This window comes from Uloborus diversus, chromosome 2, assembly GCF_026930045.1.
Source record: "Uloborus diversus isolate 005 chromosome 2, Udiv.v.3.1, whole genome shotgun sequence".
Taxonomy (NCBI): Eukaryota; Metazoa; Arthropoda; class Arachnida; order Araneae; family Uloboridae; genus Uloborus; species Uloborus diversus.
In genome coordinates, this window is record NC_072732.1 from 60,964,900 (window position 1) to 60,980,313 (window position 15,414).

Here is a 15,414-nt window from a genome sequence, read left to right on the forward strand (position 1 = left end):
TTGACTCACGGCAATGCTGTCATAAATGAAAAAAAAAAAAAGAGAGATGAAAATTTTCCTGTTCTACATAAAATTTACATTCTCCAAGCCTATAAAACAATAGGCTAACCAATGTCGTGCGGCCATCTATTTCTCTCTCTCTCTTTTTTTTTTCTATTAATCTCCGCATTTTTTCAGAGAAATATAGAATTATGCACTGCGGCTGCTGACCTGTAGTAGAGTAGTTGTTTACTAGGAATTCGTGTGTGCATTACATTATACATTACTAGATAGATGTTGCATTCTAACGGGAATCGACATTTTTGATGTTGGAACTTAGAGCGTATCAACAATGAAGCTTTGTTAGTTGAGAAATCATTTGGAATTATTCTTGTTGAATGATTTTTTCCCCTCTAACAATGTCCACTGGATTTTTTGATAGTCTTCGAATGGAGGGAACAGTTCTTTGATTTCAAGTCCCTTTATTTTATCTCATATAAATAATTAAAGTTAAGTAAATTTTAATGTTGAGAAACTTAAAAACTTTAATCTTTAGAGTCACAAGTTAGGCTTGTGCCATCTAAGACAAGAAATGCTACAATAAAGAAAATTTTTGCGATTAATTTTAGAATTTGAATGAATTTAATGTTTAGATATAATTTAAAGCAGTTTTTTGTTATAAATTTCTGAGAGTTCGATTTGGTTTCAGGAAAACTTATTTGGTTTGAATGGGATTTTCTATCGAAGTTCGAGAAAGAATGTTTATTAAGAGTTGTCAATAAATGTCTCACTTTTTTTTTCAATATTTTGGCAAAGTTTCCACACTTCACCATGCCCGTCCCCCCTCCGCCCTTTTTTTTCACATGTCCCTCTATTTTTCATAAACATATTCTTTTAAAAAAATGCTTCATGTCAGACTTTTTGTTACTTTCTCCTCCCTTTGTCACGAACTGTCACATTTACCCTCTCAAAGCAGGACATCATTTATGGACAGCCCCTTAAGTTGCTTCAAAACTTAATAAATTTCCTAAACTATTGGTTTTTGAGTTTTCAACTGGGCATGCCACAAGTTATGAACTGCATTGAAATGCCTGACGTAGAAGTTTTGTAAATTTATTACTGAAAGCAATGAACTCTCAGTTAGTTCTATTGGTAGGTTCTACTGGCTTAATTTGCATATTAACTCACAGGAGCAGACTTTTGCACTTCTTTTCAACTTTATGCAAATTTTAATATTTACAGCGAAATTACGCGTAAAAAAAGTTGTGCAGACCAGCGATTCTCTCCGGCGCACAGTGGAGCAGCCTAATGTTAATTTTGGACATTGGGCGGAAAATTAAACCATTTAGTTTCGCATTTTTACTGTTGTATTGATAAACTAAGAACATATTCCCACTAATCTTACTAGTTTTTAACATTAATACCCGAAGATAATACCTTGAATTCGAAGAATTAACTAGCTACTTCGTTAGAAGACAATTTAGTAAACAGTAGATAACTTGTTTAAGAACTGTTCAAATTTAATAGTGTGATGGGATGGGCTTTATGCACTCGTAATAAATAAGAAAAACACCCAAAAACGTTTCTTAGAAAATACAAAAATTTTAGAGATAATTTTCAAAGTATTTTGAATATTTTTGAATTACGAAAATCGCTAACAAACGCTAACAAAACTATTATATCCCAAGCATTGTAGAGAGTTTCAGCTTTCATAATCCGGTTTCAGTTTTTGCCTAAACTTGCCTATTCAAAAGATATTGAAAATTAAAGATAAGTAAATATTTTACTATGAGGACGACGAAACGAATACGAAATGAACGTTGCACGAAACGTATTATTTACGTTGGTTTTTTCACTTTAGTCAAGTAAACATGTTTACAGTTTTCAGTTTGTTTACTTTTTATTGCAAATTATTTCAATTAAATACTTCGAGGAATCAGTTTCATTGTGTCATTTGTAGACTGTGGGACAAAATCATATGAGATGCTAAGAAGCATGGTTTCGTTTGCTTATTTCGGGGACTACAAAAATTGGTACTATTTTGAGTTATAAGTGACAGCAGACGAAAAAGACACAATAATCTCCCAAAAATACTTCTCATAAATTGTATGTACACAATAACAAACACATCACAAAATGAGTAAAAATGAAAACAAGGAGCAGGCATATTTTGAAAAGATCAAAATATTATACATGTACATCAAGAAAAGTGTTTTTCTTCAAAAAGCAAACGTTTGTCTTTAATAAACATTTAATTTCTTTTATTACATTCTATATTAGGAGAACTTACAGCAAGCTATTTACTTTTTAGAGCATTAAAAGTTATTTAGTTTTGATTTTAGTCCAGCAAGTTGTCTAACAAACAAAAGTAAATTCTTTTTAATTTAAATATCCATTTAATACTTCACCAGATTTATCCAAAATAAATTCTGAAGGAATTATCATGCCTAAAAATTTCATCTTTTATTCTGAAGTATCATCGTCAGAATCCCCGAGTTAAGTTATCCAATATCCGAAAGTAATCAGTGACGCTTCGGATTTTTTTTTCGTGTATGCCAAGTTGTCAAAAGTCATTAAAAAATAATTTAAAATATCGTCTGTTATTAAACAGCCATAAACGAAAAAAATAGAACATTGTGATAAAAAATGAATTTAACTTTAATTTTTAATCTATCGTCTGCTCATGCTTCATTTAATGATATTCTCTAAATAGGTCTTGGCATTAGTTAGAGTTGTTGTTTATGTTCTAAAGATTTCGCTTATCAATTATTGCTATTCGGAGATCTATAAATACGTTTTTTGTGCAGTCTAAAGTTTTGTACTTAACAATGTAATTCAACGATGACTCTAGTGTATACGAATTCTAGTGTAAGCACACTTTGGTAAGCAAACTTGAATGATATCGGTGCTTGACCCCATAGACTTGCTGGTGAAAGATGAGTTTCGAAACCAACCGTGACCTTTTTATTTTTTTAAAGACAAATTCTATTCTTTTTACCGATTACGACCTGGCTCTGGAAAAATGGATTGACACTCTTGGTTCTGAGATTACAAATACGACAAAGACGAAATTAAGAGGCAAACCATAAGTATTTTCGATCGTATAGGGAATTGCATTCAATGAAAACGTCCAGAATAGATAACAATAGAGACGTTTTTAATAATTTATTAATCAATTGTGATCCTCTTATCTCAAATTTGAGTCCAAAGATTTGCAGTTTGCACCACGAAATGTCACAACAAGTGAAGAATTTGCTTGAAGATGATGGAATGGAAATTGGCTAAAATACTGTTACATATTTCTTTAAAAATTGTTTTTAAATGTTAATTAAATATTTTATTTTGCACTAATGACTTAGTATTTGATTCTCTTTACATTTTAAATAACAAAATATTATCACATTTTTAAGTAGAAATTGGTTTTACTGAAATGTCCAAGCTCTCCGTACACTTGCCCCACTGTGCGGCGGATCGCAACGGTTAGCAGAAAAAGTTAACCGATCCTCAGATTTTCCCTTAAAAAAAATCACACAACATCTTTTATTTGTTATGATTAATTTTTGTCATTTTCTATAATTTTTAGCTATATTTTTTATTTCTGTATAATTATTACAATAACTACTCATCTTATTCTTAACGTTTAAATATTTGTTGTAACAAATCTTTAAAATTAAATTCTTTATACGCATTTGTTTTATTGTTATTATATTTTGTGAAAAAGGAAAAAAAAAAAACCTTCAGTTGTTCGCAAAATGTTTTCACAAGTATTTAACGATCCTCAAGTCAAAAAGTTTCCCCCCCCCCCCCCCAAAAAAAAAATGGAATAAAAGAAAGAAAGGGGGAAAAGCCCGTAAAAACATTCAGAGAATATGTGTTTCACAATGCAAAAGGGTACAATACATGGCAAAAGTGCAAAAAAGTGAGAAAAAAATCAGATGCTGCCCTTAGATTACCCACGGCGCTCCTGCACTTTCTTTTTCTTTCTTTTTTTTTTTTTTTTGTTAGAAATTAAGCTCTAGGCAGGTTAAGCATAAATTTTTAATGAAAAACTCGTAATTGTTCTTTGAAATGACTCTGAGAACATAAAATAACAACGGATTTTTAATTCATTTATTTTTATTACTTTTTTATTTTTGTTTAATTTTATTAATTATTTTTATTGAATTTATTTATTTATTTATTATTATTATTATTCTTTTTTGTCTGCTCTCGTTTAAACTAAATGTTCGGAAAACGTTCTGCCATCTCGAAAGACAGCATTTTATTTCGAAACATCTCATCTTGTTCTGCTGGTCGTTGGAATTCCAATGTGAAGATTACAACTGGGCGTAGTTATGGCTAATCAAAATGTTTTCAAATGTTAACCATTTCCATCGTGAGTCATTGCAATGCATGACACAAGCGTTCCTATCGCCAGCACTCAGAGAATTTTCTCTCAGTCATGATTCAGTTCCGGTGGTCATGCTCTTCACGTGTTCCCAGTCACGTGACTGCTCCCTTCCTGTGCTATAGGTGGCTATGGGGATTAAATTTTCAACATTCGTCTGTTTTTGTTAAAGTGTAAGTTTGAGCTTCAGTTACTTATTCCAAATTTTTGATGCTCGCATTTGAAGCAATACATAAAGTTTCATATCAAAAAGTTCCAGAGCGTGATTTTGGATGGGGATAAAATAATATATATTTAAAAAGTGTCTGCACCGGTACATTTCGGCCAACAATTGAGGTCACTTTTGGGGGGGGGGGGGGCAAACCCACTCTCACGAAACATTTTCCAAGTCGATATATTGTATTAGAAATTGTGCGATCAAGTGTTTTGGCAGGGAATATATTTCTATTGTGTCTGGAAGGTAAAAAAATATTATTATGAGCTGTTTTTTACGTGTTTTTCAAAGAATGAATAGTGTGAAATGTAATTAAAAAATCTCACTATGTATAATATGTTTTAATTCTAATTAGTATCACATCATATACAAAAACAATTCGAAAAAACATTCAGTCCAGATGATATGAATTGATCATGTTTTAACTGTTTTAATTTATTGTCTTTGAAACTTATTAAAAACTAGTCTATCATAATTTTGTAAGTGTTATTGGTTTGTAGATTGTTTAACTGATTTATGTTTAAGATTATTTAAGAACTTTCTTTTAACTACTGATAAATGACATTCCAAAGACTTAGATATTTATCTAATAATATAATGGAAATATCTAGTTGACAGCAATAAAATAATATAACTTAACTGTTGAATAAGAAAAAAAAATTGATTTACGTCAAACTGGGAGTTTTGGTGTATCTGATCCTTTTTTAAAAACATTTTATTGTTTCGAGAAACGAAATGGAATCTTAAGAATAAGGGGGAAGGGGTTTAAAAAAAATCTTGCGCACCCTTACAGGGGGGTAGGGGAGCCAAAATTTGTCAAAACTAGCCTTACGTTATTAATAAATGGCCCCCTTTCTCTTCTCTAATTTCTCCTTGGAAAGCGAAGGAGAAAGCAGCGAAACAGCTGTAATAACTTTCTGTATCGATGCGTAACTTCTCTTATAACCAAATGCGGATGACCAATAGAAACATTTTTTGCAAACCATTTGATTTGATACGTGTTGCCTGTTGCGTCATCGAGAGGTTATCTAAGTCGTCTGCCCTCAAGCGTGTTATTCAATTTATACGAAGCACCTGTGCCGATTGACTTCTGGCGTGTCTCGTGCCTACTGGTTCTTTATCAGCGTTCTCGTGTATTTATGCAGTTTTCTTTTATCGTCGGCGTCTGTCACGTCACGTGACTTCACTGAAAATTTCTTTTAATTGCAGTTAATCCGGAACCGGTTCATCAACAGGTTCTTCTTGGAACAGCGATTTGAAAATGGAATTTTGAATATTTGCATGTGCGCGATTTCAAAATTTTTGCAAAAAAAAAAAATGTTTTGTTCTTTTGTTGTGGAGTTCATCGTTGTATTCAGGGCTGCGGAGTCGGAGTCGGACTGATTTTGGGGTAAAGGAGTCGTGAGAAAACATGCCGACTTCGACTCCGACCTTCTTTTTTTTCTTTCATTTTCACCGACTCTCCTTGCATTTTTTAAAAACTGACTACCAATTGATTCGATTACATATATAAAAAGCTACTAATGAAAAAATAACTGACATTATGGCAATCAGCTAGCTTGAGTGCTTACCGAACTTTCTGTAGTCGTCCCCTGGTTTGCTTGCTTTTTAACTTAACTAATAGTAACTGTCAGCAAACGGATTTTCAAGTAATCACTTTCAAATAAAAATAGAAATATAGTGTTTTATTCGATCTCAGTTATATATATAAAATAGTAAAAGGAACGTAACAATTTAGTAAGTCGAGGCCCGTAGCTCAGGTGGAAACTTTTGAGGGTGATCGGCTAATTCAAATAAGTTCTGGCGCGAAAGCACGAACCCAAAAGATATTTTTGAAATAATCTAATGTTTTTTTTTCTTTATTAATACTATTTCTATTAATAGAGGGGCTATGGTAGAAAATATAGCCGGAAACTGCATTTTGTGATAAAATGATGAAACTTGGTATTCATGTAGGCAGTGCACAAAACACAGAATTCCCACAACAAACATTTTTGGAAGGGGAGACATTTCAAAATCCCTCCCAAAATCCCCCTGGCGGCCGTTTTTGGTCAAAAGTCCAACACTACGTTTCTTTTATATTTTTAAAGAAAATACCCACTGAGCCAGAGTAACGTAAGTCCAAAAATTGTGATTTTCCGTTTATCAGTGCATTGAGTGCAGAAGCCAAATCCGCATCAAGCCAGGTGAAGGTAATTCTTTAAAATAAATAAATAAATAAAATAAAAACTTTTTATTTTTTGCCAGGGTTAAAAAGGGCGCGCGTCTCATCCTTTGCATGCTCCAGAAAAAAAATTCCTCTCCCCTGTAAAATTACCATGATGTGACTGACTTACGTCCTTCTGGCTCTGAGGTACAGATTTTACAATGAAATTTGCGTGATGTTTCATAGTTCCTTTTTGCTGAAATATTTGTTTCAAATTGCTTGTCCGCTATATTGTGCATATACCGGACAGACATTTTGAAACATATAACTCTTTTTAAGTTTTCACCTACAATCTTGGAATTTTGTTTATAAGATACTCTTTGCCATAGTGTACTCTGTATAGCAAATAATAACTAGAAAAATGTTTAACTATTTCATAATTCTGACTGAACGGTGAAAATTAACTTTGCTTTTTATTCTAAAAATAATAAAGATTTCACAAGCCAAGATCAAGCTTTTCTCTAGTTCCCTTCAGAGCAGTGTTTTTCACCCTCTCAAATGCCTCTACTTCTTTCAACAGTGTCAGTTGTGTCAACCGTTTTTACCGAATCCCATTTCGTGCTGGCAAGCGACTCACTAAAAGGATGTATGTAACATTCGATGAATTTCAGTGGCCCAAATTGCCAGACTTGAATGTTGTACCTCTCGACGACAGAAAGTAATAAAAGATGAAACACATGGCTAATAATAGAACGTGTTTCTCCGGACATTAATAATCTCAGGGACTTTGAAATACTTCGTCTCTCGCCGGTTGTCAGTCTACAATGTGGAAATGAATTCAATTCGTCTGGGATAATGTGATCATTTATTTATGTTTTACCCTCGCAAAACTTAACACCTGAATTTCTTTAGACGTTTAATCACAACTTTTTTTTTGTTTTTTTTTAGTCCCGAAATATTGTTATGTTATTTAGTGCGGCGTTTTTTAATTTCTTTGATAAAGGGAACCCTTTTGTTTTTTTCACGGAACCCCTGGTTTTATCTCCAGAAGTATAATTTGAATGCAGCATTCAAAAATGGCTTACTTGCTATAAAAAGGAAAAATATTCCAAATTTCTTATTGTGATCAAAAAGTAACATTTTTAAAAATAACTAAACTAAATGTCATTTCAATAAAAAGTTCATTTTCTTGTAGTAACATAGTCACAGGTGGGTGTCCCCCCAGTTTCGCCGAAACGAAATTTCTTTCCCCGCTGTTTTTCAGTTTCAGTCTTACCTCTTGATATATTTGAGGGAGGACATTTTAGGTGTCGGTGAAACGAGGGTAAACCCGCAGGTGCGCTTTTTACCGCGCAGACACCGAATTAATAGGGTTGTTTCCATCAGTCAAAAGTACTACTTTTAGTCACTGAAGTTGATAGAATGTGCAAAATAATAATAATAATAATAATAATAAACTAATAATAATATGGAGCGAGGAAAACCTTTTATTTTCAAAATGTTTATTTTTTTAATTAGTTTTTTGAAATGTCCAACTTTTCAAACAAGTCGTGGTCTTAATGACGTCACAAGTGATGAATTTTGGCGCTCTGAATTCTTACGCTTGCTACCTACCGCGTTTCCGGGTTACGATAATCAAGAAGTGAATTAAATATTACGCTCTACGCTTTCTATCAACCATATCGTTGCCAGTACATGTGTGATGCGAATTAAATATCGCGCTAATGGCATTTCATTTAAAATTTGTGATGTCATGTGCTGAAACGTGAAAAAGAAAATTTATCTGCGCACCGATTCAAATTATTTTAAAAAAATTAAAAACTTTGTCGGTCAAATCCTATGTTTTAGCTCTTTCAGAAAAAAAAAGTTTTTAAAATTTCGGAAACGACCCCAATATGTGCAAGTGTTTATTTCGATCGTGTTTTTGTGCATTAAAAGGATTTTTATACCGCTGCCAAATTTATTTGGTAAGCAGCCGCCTAAGGCGGAATTATTGCCGTAAAAAGGTGAATGGCATTAAAAAACGAATAGCGAAAAAAGGAGAACCACCTAGCCGCCAAAGACTCCTGATAATAAAAAAAATAAATAATGATTAACAATCTAAAGAGCTTTCTAAAAGTTTGATTAGCTTGAGCTACAATATATTTAAAACGCAACACGGAATTAACATTATGTTTTTGTTTCTTTTTGTTCATCAAAATCAGTGCAATCGAAAGATCTGAAAATTTCGAATGCAGTTTCGTATCCTTTCCATTGAGAGCGGATATTCCACTTTCTTGCTTATCTGGCATCCTTTCCGCATCCGGTTCCGCGAAAGAGAAAGAAAAACTTTCTGCTTTTCCGAATTTCCGCCGAACCCTTGTCTCTATGAAACATTCCATGAATATTGATGCCGATAAATGAGTGCACTCATTTTTCACTCTCCTTTTCAATATAGAGAATAAGAGAAACTGCAGTGGAAACCCTCGTACCCAGAGTTCTATTATCTACTTTTTCCCCAATTCGGATGTTGGTGTAAAATAAATAAATAAATAAAATAAAAGTTCACTTAAAAGCATTTTTTTATTCCTGCAAAACACAGAATTAAAAAAAAAGTAATATATTAGTAAATTTTTGCTTGAAAAATTTAGAACGTAATTTAAAACAGAATGATTGCTGACCCTCCTAAATGACGGGGCTGGTCCTCTGGTTGAGAGTAGATTTTAAGTTATGGAATCTAAACTGGCAATGAGTAAGCAATTGGCAAAACGAGAGCGAGTTGATTAAATTTTGTAGAATGGCTATATGAGCAGAAAACCTACGACTATAAGTTATTGTCGCGATGGCAGATGGCATTACATTAGCCTAAAAAGAAGTAATAAGAGTTCGTTCCCCCCCCCCCCCCCCCACTGTGGGATGAATACCAATGTTTTACGGCGTACCTCGGAGCCTGGCTCCGGCATCCCCCTGGGTCAGATTCTGTTTTTTCCCCGAGCGGGCCCCAACCAAAGGACGAGATCTGCCTCTCGCTATGTGCTTCAAGAAACAGTTCAGCTTTTCTTACCTCATTCATCATTTTCAAGCTAAAATTACAGCCGTTGCAACTAAAAATTACGAAATAAGTCATTCAAAATGCAATACATTTTTTTTCACCCATTCGCAAAAATGGTGACGTTAGTATCAGAGCTGTAGAGTGGGAGGGCAAATGACCTACTCCGACTCCGGGAATTTTAGAACCTTCGACTCAGACTCCTTACCCCAAAATCAGTCCGACTCCGCAACCCTGGTTATAATGTGAGATGTAGAAGACAACTCACTCTAAGATAAGCATTATACGTTCTGTAATTTTGTTAAGACATATTGAAGCATAAAATGCTAAAGATTAGTTCTTAAGATTGCATTTATTACATGACTATGTTCTTTCATTTGCAGATCGAGTGGATAAAAGCGACAGAGACTCATTTGTAAGTAGACCATGTCTTATTACAACCATTAATTAATTTCTGGTTTTACTTTATGTGTATGATATTCTTGAACCAGGGGTTCGCTAGTATTTTTTAAATTCCAATAGTTTTGAAAGCTTAGATGTTGTAGTTTTGTACAACATCTAAGCTTTCAAAACTATGGACTAGTTTTTTAGCTCATCAAATATTTCGAAAATTAGAATTTTTTTTACTGATTCCTTTTTTTTTCTGATTGGTTGCATAGATATTGATCTATGCCAGTGGTTTTCAACCTTTTCATTACTGAAGACCACTTGGTACTCTTCCGAATCCCGAGCGGACCAATTATGATAGAAATAACATTTTCATAAAAAATATAGTAGGGTGAAATAAGATAAATCCAAAAGTTTCCTTTAATTAATTTAATAACAACTATAAAAATGATGTAGATTAAGGTTCGCTAGCTGTTCACCGACCTCATGAAAAATGCTCGTGAAGCACAGGTTGAGAATCACTAATCTAGGCAACCAATCAGCGTTTCCGATCTCCAATTTTTTTTTTTTTTTTTTTTTTTTACAAATACCGAATACTAGAGTCCAAGCCATTAGTTTACGAACTTTCCAGCACGTTTTAACATTGTCCTCATACTGAGATAGCACAATGTCATTGGTTGATTAGAATCACATTAAAAGCAGTCTGGGGAAACCACCACTCTGATTCTAAATACTAGATGGTCTCGCAAATAGTCATGTCCAGTAGGGTGTCCCCAAGATATAATGGCGAAAAAAAAATTTGTGAAATCGAATACGCATACCCTCCATATTTTTTCCATTTCACCTCAGAAACATTGGAAAAAAAGTTTTCTTTCGCTAAAATAACGGGAACCCGGTCAAAGTTGGACCTGAAATCCTGTACGCGGCGACTACGGTGGAAAAAATTGCTAACTGTATTACTTCTTACTACACGCGACATCAATTTATTTAAAGCAGATGTTTACAACAATATTACACTACAAGAAACCTTACTGCACATATTTTTGGGAACTACTTTGATATACCCTCTGACCCCCCCCCCCCCCAAATCGGAAATTTGGCGACTTTTTTTCCTCGCCAAGCAAAATACTTTTCAACAACACTATATACAGTAGGCATATCGAAAGCTAAAAGATAAAAATAATTAATAGAAAAAAAATCTAATTGGAAAATACAACCAGATTTGCAGCAAAATACAGCAAGTCAGAAATCTGCTCGATCACTTCACAAAGAAATGGCGAATGAATGAAATGGCGCTAAAACATATATGAAATCCAAAAATTGTTGCACAAAACTTTTTAAAAAAAAACTCAAAAAATGGTACAAAATACAAGAATATACTAATTTGGCAACAGCAAAAACCTAAAAGCTGTAAAAACCTAAATTGGCAACACCAAAATAAGAAACAGCAACCCTATCCGTAGGGAGTGCCAGATTTGGCGGGTAATTTTTTTTTTTTTGGGGGGGGGGGGGGGTATATCAGTACCTATTTTTGTTTCAATGTTTGCTTTTTGCAGTCAGGATAGATCTTCCGGTGCTCTTGAACGCAACGTAACACTAATTGTTTTTGTTCCTCATCAGCTGTTTGCAAACCATGAAAGTCCTGCACCATTTTTACTGCTCTTTTAGCTACATCGTTTACTTTGAGACCGTCTTTTTCACATTAAGGAATGAAAAATTATTGACCATACAATAAATGCTGGATGAATTTTTGTAGAACAGCTTTAGAGATTTGGGCATTTTCGTACGCTTTCAAAAAACACAAATCTTTGTTGGGTGCTTTGACTGCGAAAATGCATTAAAGCCATGGTTTCACGTCACGTATACAATGCTTCATTTTCCTTCGTAGGGTAAGTGCTGTAGTAGTCGGCCAGTCTCCAGTAGTTGGCCACGAGGAGATAAAACTGCTTATGAATAGAATATGTATAACTCAAAATCGAATATGATGCATTCCCACATTCCTTTACCTGTCCCCAATTATCATCCAACAAGAGAAGTACGTTTTATAAAGTAGTAATGAGTTATTTTATTTTAAATGGTGTGCCCATCATCCAAGTTTGCAATTCTGCCTATTTTTTTCTTAAGAAGACACATCATCTTTAAATGTTAAGTACCCTTATTTTTTTTTCGTTCTGATGTAAATTTGCTTTTACTTATGTTTAATGGATAGTATAATATTACGTTTCAATTAGAAATTCAACTCCTTCTTTAACTCAATTATTTTTAGAGAGGTGGCCGACCACTGGGTACTGAATTCTTATGCATTTCCAATAGTCGGCCATGGCAGATTGACCACTCGTTCTATACTGTTTTGTTGATCTACCCAGTAGTCAACTGCGTACCTAATATGGATTTTCTTATATTCATCAAATACTAATTAAAATAAAGTATTGATACAGCGGCAATTTAGCTGTTTAGAGAAAAAATTCCCTTTCTAATGTTATTTCTCCTAAAGAAAATGTTAAACTTTCTGTCGAAACTTTTGACAAAAGGGGGTTATTTCGTCATTTTATTGCCTCTAATGTTGATTTTAACTTACAATTCTTGAAAACTGGTGTTGTAAATTTAGTCCATCGTTGCGTTTAGAATAAATGTTCTATTAACATGTTATTAGCAAATGGTGATTTATCGTCTTTCTTATCAAACCATCTTACGTTTATGGTTCGATTTTACTAAGGCTAATTATTTCAAATGTTGGTAACAGTTTTCATTACTGCTTTTCCGTAACCAAATATTTATTCCTTGGGTTTTCTTCTGCAGGAAATCAAAATTTATTTCTTGTTTAAAATAATAGCATTGACTTAGCTTACCAGCTTACTTTGCTTCAAAATTGCATTACGTGGCTACCAATTCCACTTAGTTTGCTCATCGTTTACTAATATTTATGTTGAAGGATGTATGATTATCTTCATGACACCCCAAATGTCTGAATTTCAATTCACCTACATACAGGCCCGTCATTTGGGCAATCAATGGGGGGGGGGGGGGGGGGCAATTTACCTCTCTGGATTTTTACAACATAATGCAATTATGCATTTTTGCTTGTATTTTGATGCTTTTTTCCTTTCAAATGAACTGAATTCATACCCTTTGCCCCCCTCCCCGCCGAAAAACTTTGAAAATATGAACGAGCCTTCATAATTCATCTTACTGCAGTTCGTTTACAACGATATGTAATTGTTTTTTATGATAAATTTTGCTTTAGACGTGACGTTGATTGCTAATGTTTTAAGTAGTAGGATTTTTACTTTTATTGTTTTGAAGTGAAATTATTTCCAAAACTACAATTTTAATTTTGTGTTCCGTATGTTGAAGTTTTTTTTTTAATGAACATAGACTGGTCAAATGTCAATCATAACGATCAATATTCGCTCTTTATTGGTCATGAATTATAACAACTCTTTCGTTCAGTCTAAATGTTAACATAAACAGTTAACACAGAAACCTTTTTGTGCCAGGGTGGGGAGAGGGAGGAGTCCAAATTCTCATGTTTTAGAAGTTTTCAAAATGCCTTTCTCACCCCCCCCCCAAAAAAAAAAAAAAAAAAAAAAAAAAAATCCGGCTTACCCCGGGTCTTTTTCATTCATCAAATTTCTTCTTTTGCAGCATAGGGGAACGGTTGTACCTACGGACGTTCGTCGAGAGAACTCCTAATTGAAGTTCAACGTGCGTGTCACAGCCCTTTGCAATACCCCAGGAAGTTTCAACGCCATCAAACGAACATTTAAGATTCTATCACATTTTTTTTTTCGATTTTAGTAGGATCAAAGTAAAAAAAAAAACCATGAGCAATTTCTTTTTTTTTTCGTCCGTCGTGGATTGTATTATTCATTTTTGTTGTAGGTATCATGATTCCCTATATTTTGAAGGTTTTATTTCTGATTTTTAGTGTTGTAAAACTGTGGTCTTGTCGATGTGACTGGCTTGCAAAACCAAAATGGCGTACCTTTGTGCCCAAGGACACATAACCATATGTACTCGCGGACGGCAATTTTTAGTCTCCTTGGGTCACACGTGAGTCTTCTTACAATCAGGGGTGATAGTGAGTTCATCAAAAAATACCTGAAAGTTTCAAAGCGAGAACGGGGGGGGGGGTAGTCTTTGGCCCCTATTACTTAAGTGCACCTTTGCCATAGTATTAAATAGTTCTGAGTCAAAATATTGTGTGTACATTTGATTAAATTTTTAATGGGTTACAAAGTTACTTTCGAGCTGGTTTTATACAAATTGTCTTGACATTTGTACATCTTAAGGGATAGGTGTCCATTTTAAGGCTCTTACAGGTATATTTGATGAGTATTATAAAATTGAAAGAAATTGCGGAGGTAGGGAGATAAAAGCACAACAAAAAATTCCGGTATTTTCGGACATAAAAATACCGGAAATACGTCCGAAAATACCGAAAATTCTGTAAAATACCGAAACACAATCACCCCTGTACAATGTGAAGTACCTCAAAATGGTGCCTTGTCATCAACGTCCGAAATTTGCTTCCAACAGTGGTGATGAATTTGAAGTAGGGATTGAAGATATAGTGTTGAAATAACCCCCTTACCAAATATGGTCTACAGTCTCGTTTTTAAGATGTCAGTAACGAAAAATGTCTGGACAAGGCCCCGAATGCTATTGTAGAAAATCTGAACATTAAAAAATTACAATTTTGAAAAATTAAATTGGAAGAGCGTTTAAATCCTACATCACCGAATATCGCTTTAAAACTTCGTTTTCCAGGACTTCATTTTCGAAATATTTTTTGGGGAAAGCCGCAAAACCGTACTGTACGAAATATTATCAAAGTTTGTCTATAACTGCGATTTTGGAACTTCAATTTCGAAAAATTTAGCGGAGGGATTACTGATTTAGATCTATTTATATTTTACAAAAAATCGATAGGAGGCAACACCAAAAAAATGTCCCATCTCTAACCAGTGGCGGATCCAGCCGATTGTTTTGGGAGGGGCCATCCGAAAATTTTGAACAAACTCCGAATTCCCCAGAAATTTTATTAAAATGAAGTTTTAAAAACTCGATTTTCGGGGTATGGAGACATTAGGTGAGGGGGTGGATTTAGGAATCTCCCTCGAAAATGTTTCAAAATTTAAATTTCCGAGTAATTTTTGAAAATTATGAAACTAAAAACGCATTTTGTCTATTTTTGATGATGTACGGAGAAAGGTCAGGTTTCGGGCGTTGGCCCCAAAATACTTTTTGAAAATAAAGCTTAGAAACCAAAA

General features: G+C 33.9%; 1 protein-coding gene across 5 annotated transcripts in view; it reads left to right on the forward strand.

Moving 5' to 3' along the window:
- The window catches only part of LOC129235177 (uncharacterized), a 193,223-nt gene that overhangs the window by 169,526 nt on the left and 8,283 nt on the right, over positions 1–15,414 (forward strand). For all 5 annotated transcript variants that reach the window (XM_054868866.1, XM_054868867.1, XM_054868868.1 and 2 more), the window contains one exon: positions 10,138–10,169. In XM_054868866.1, coding sequence (XP_054724841.1) covers positions 10,138–10,169 — 32 coding nt within the window. The remainder of the gene's footprint in view (positions 1–10,137; positions 10,170–15,414) is intronic.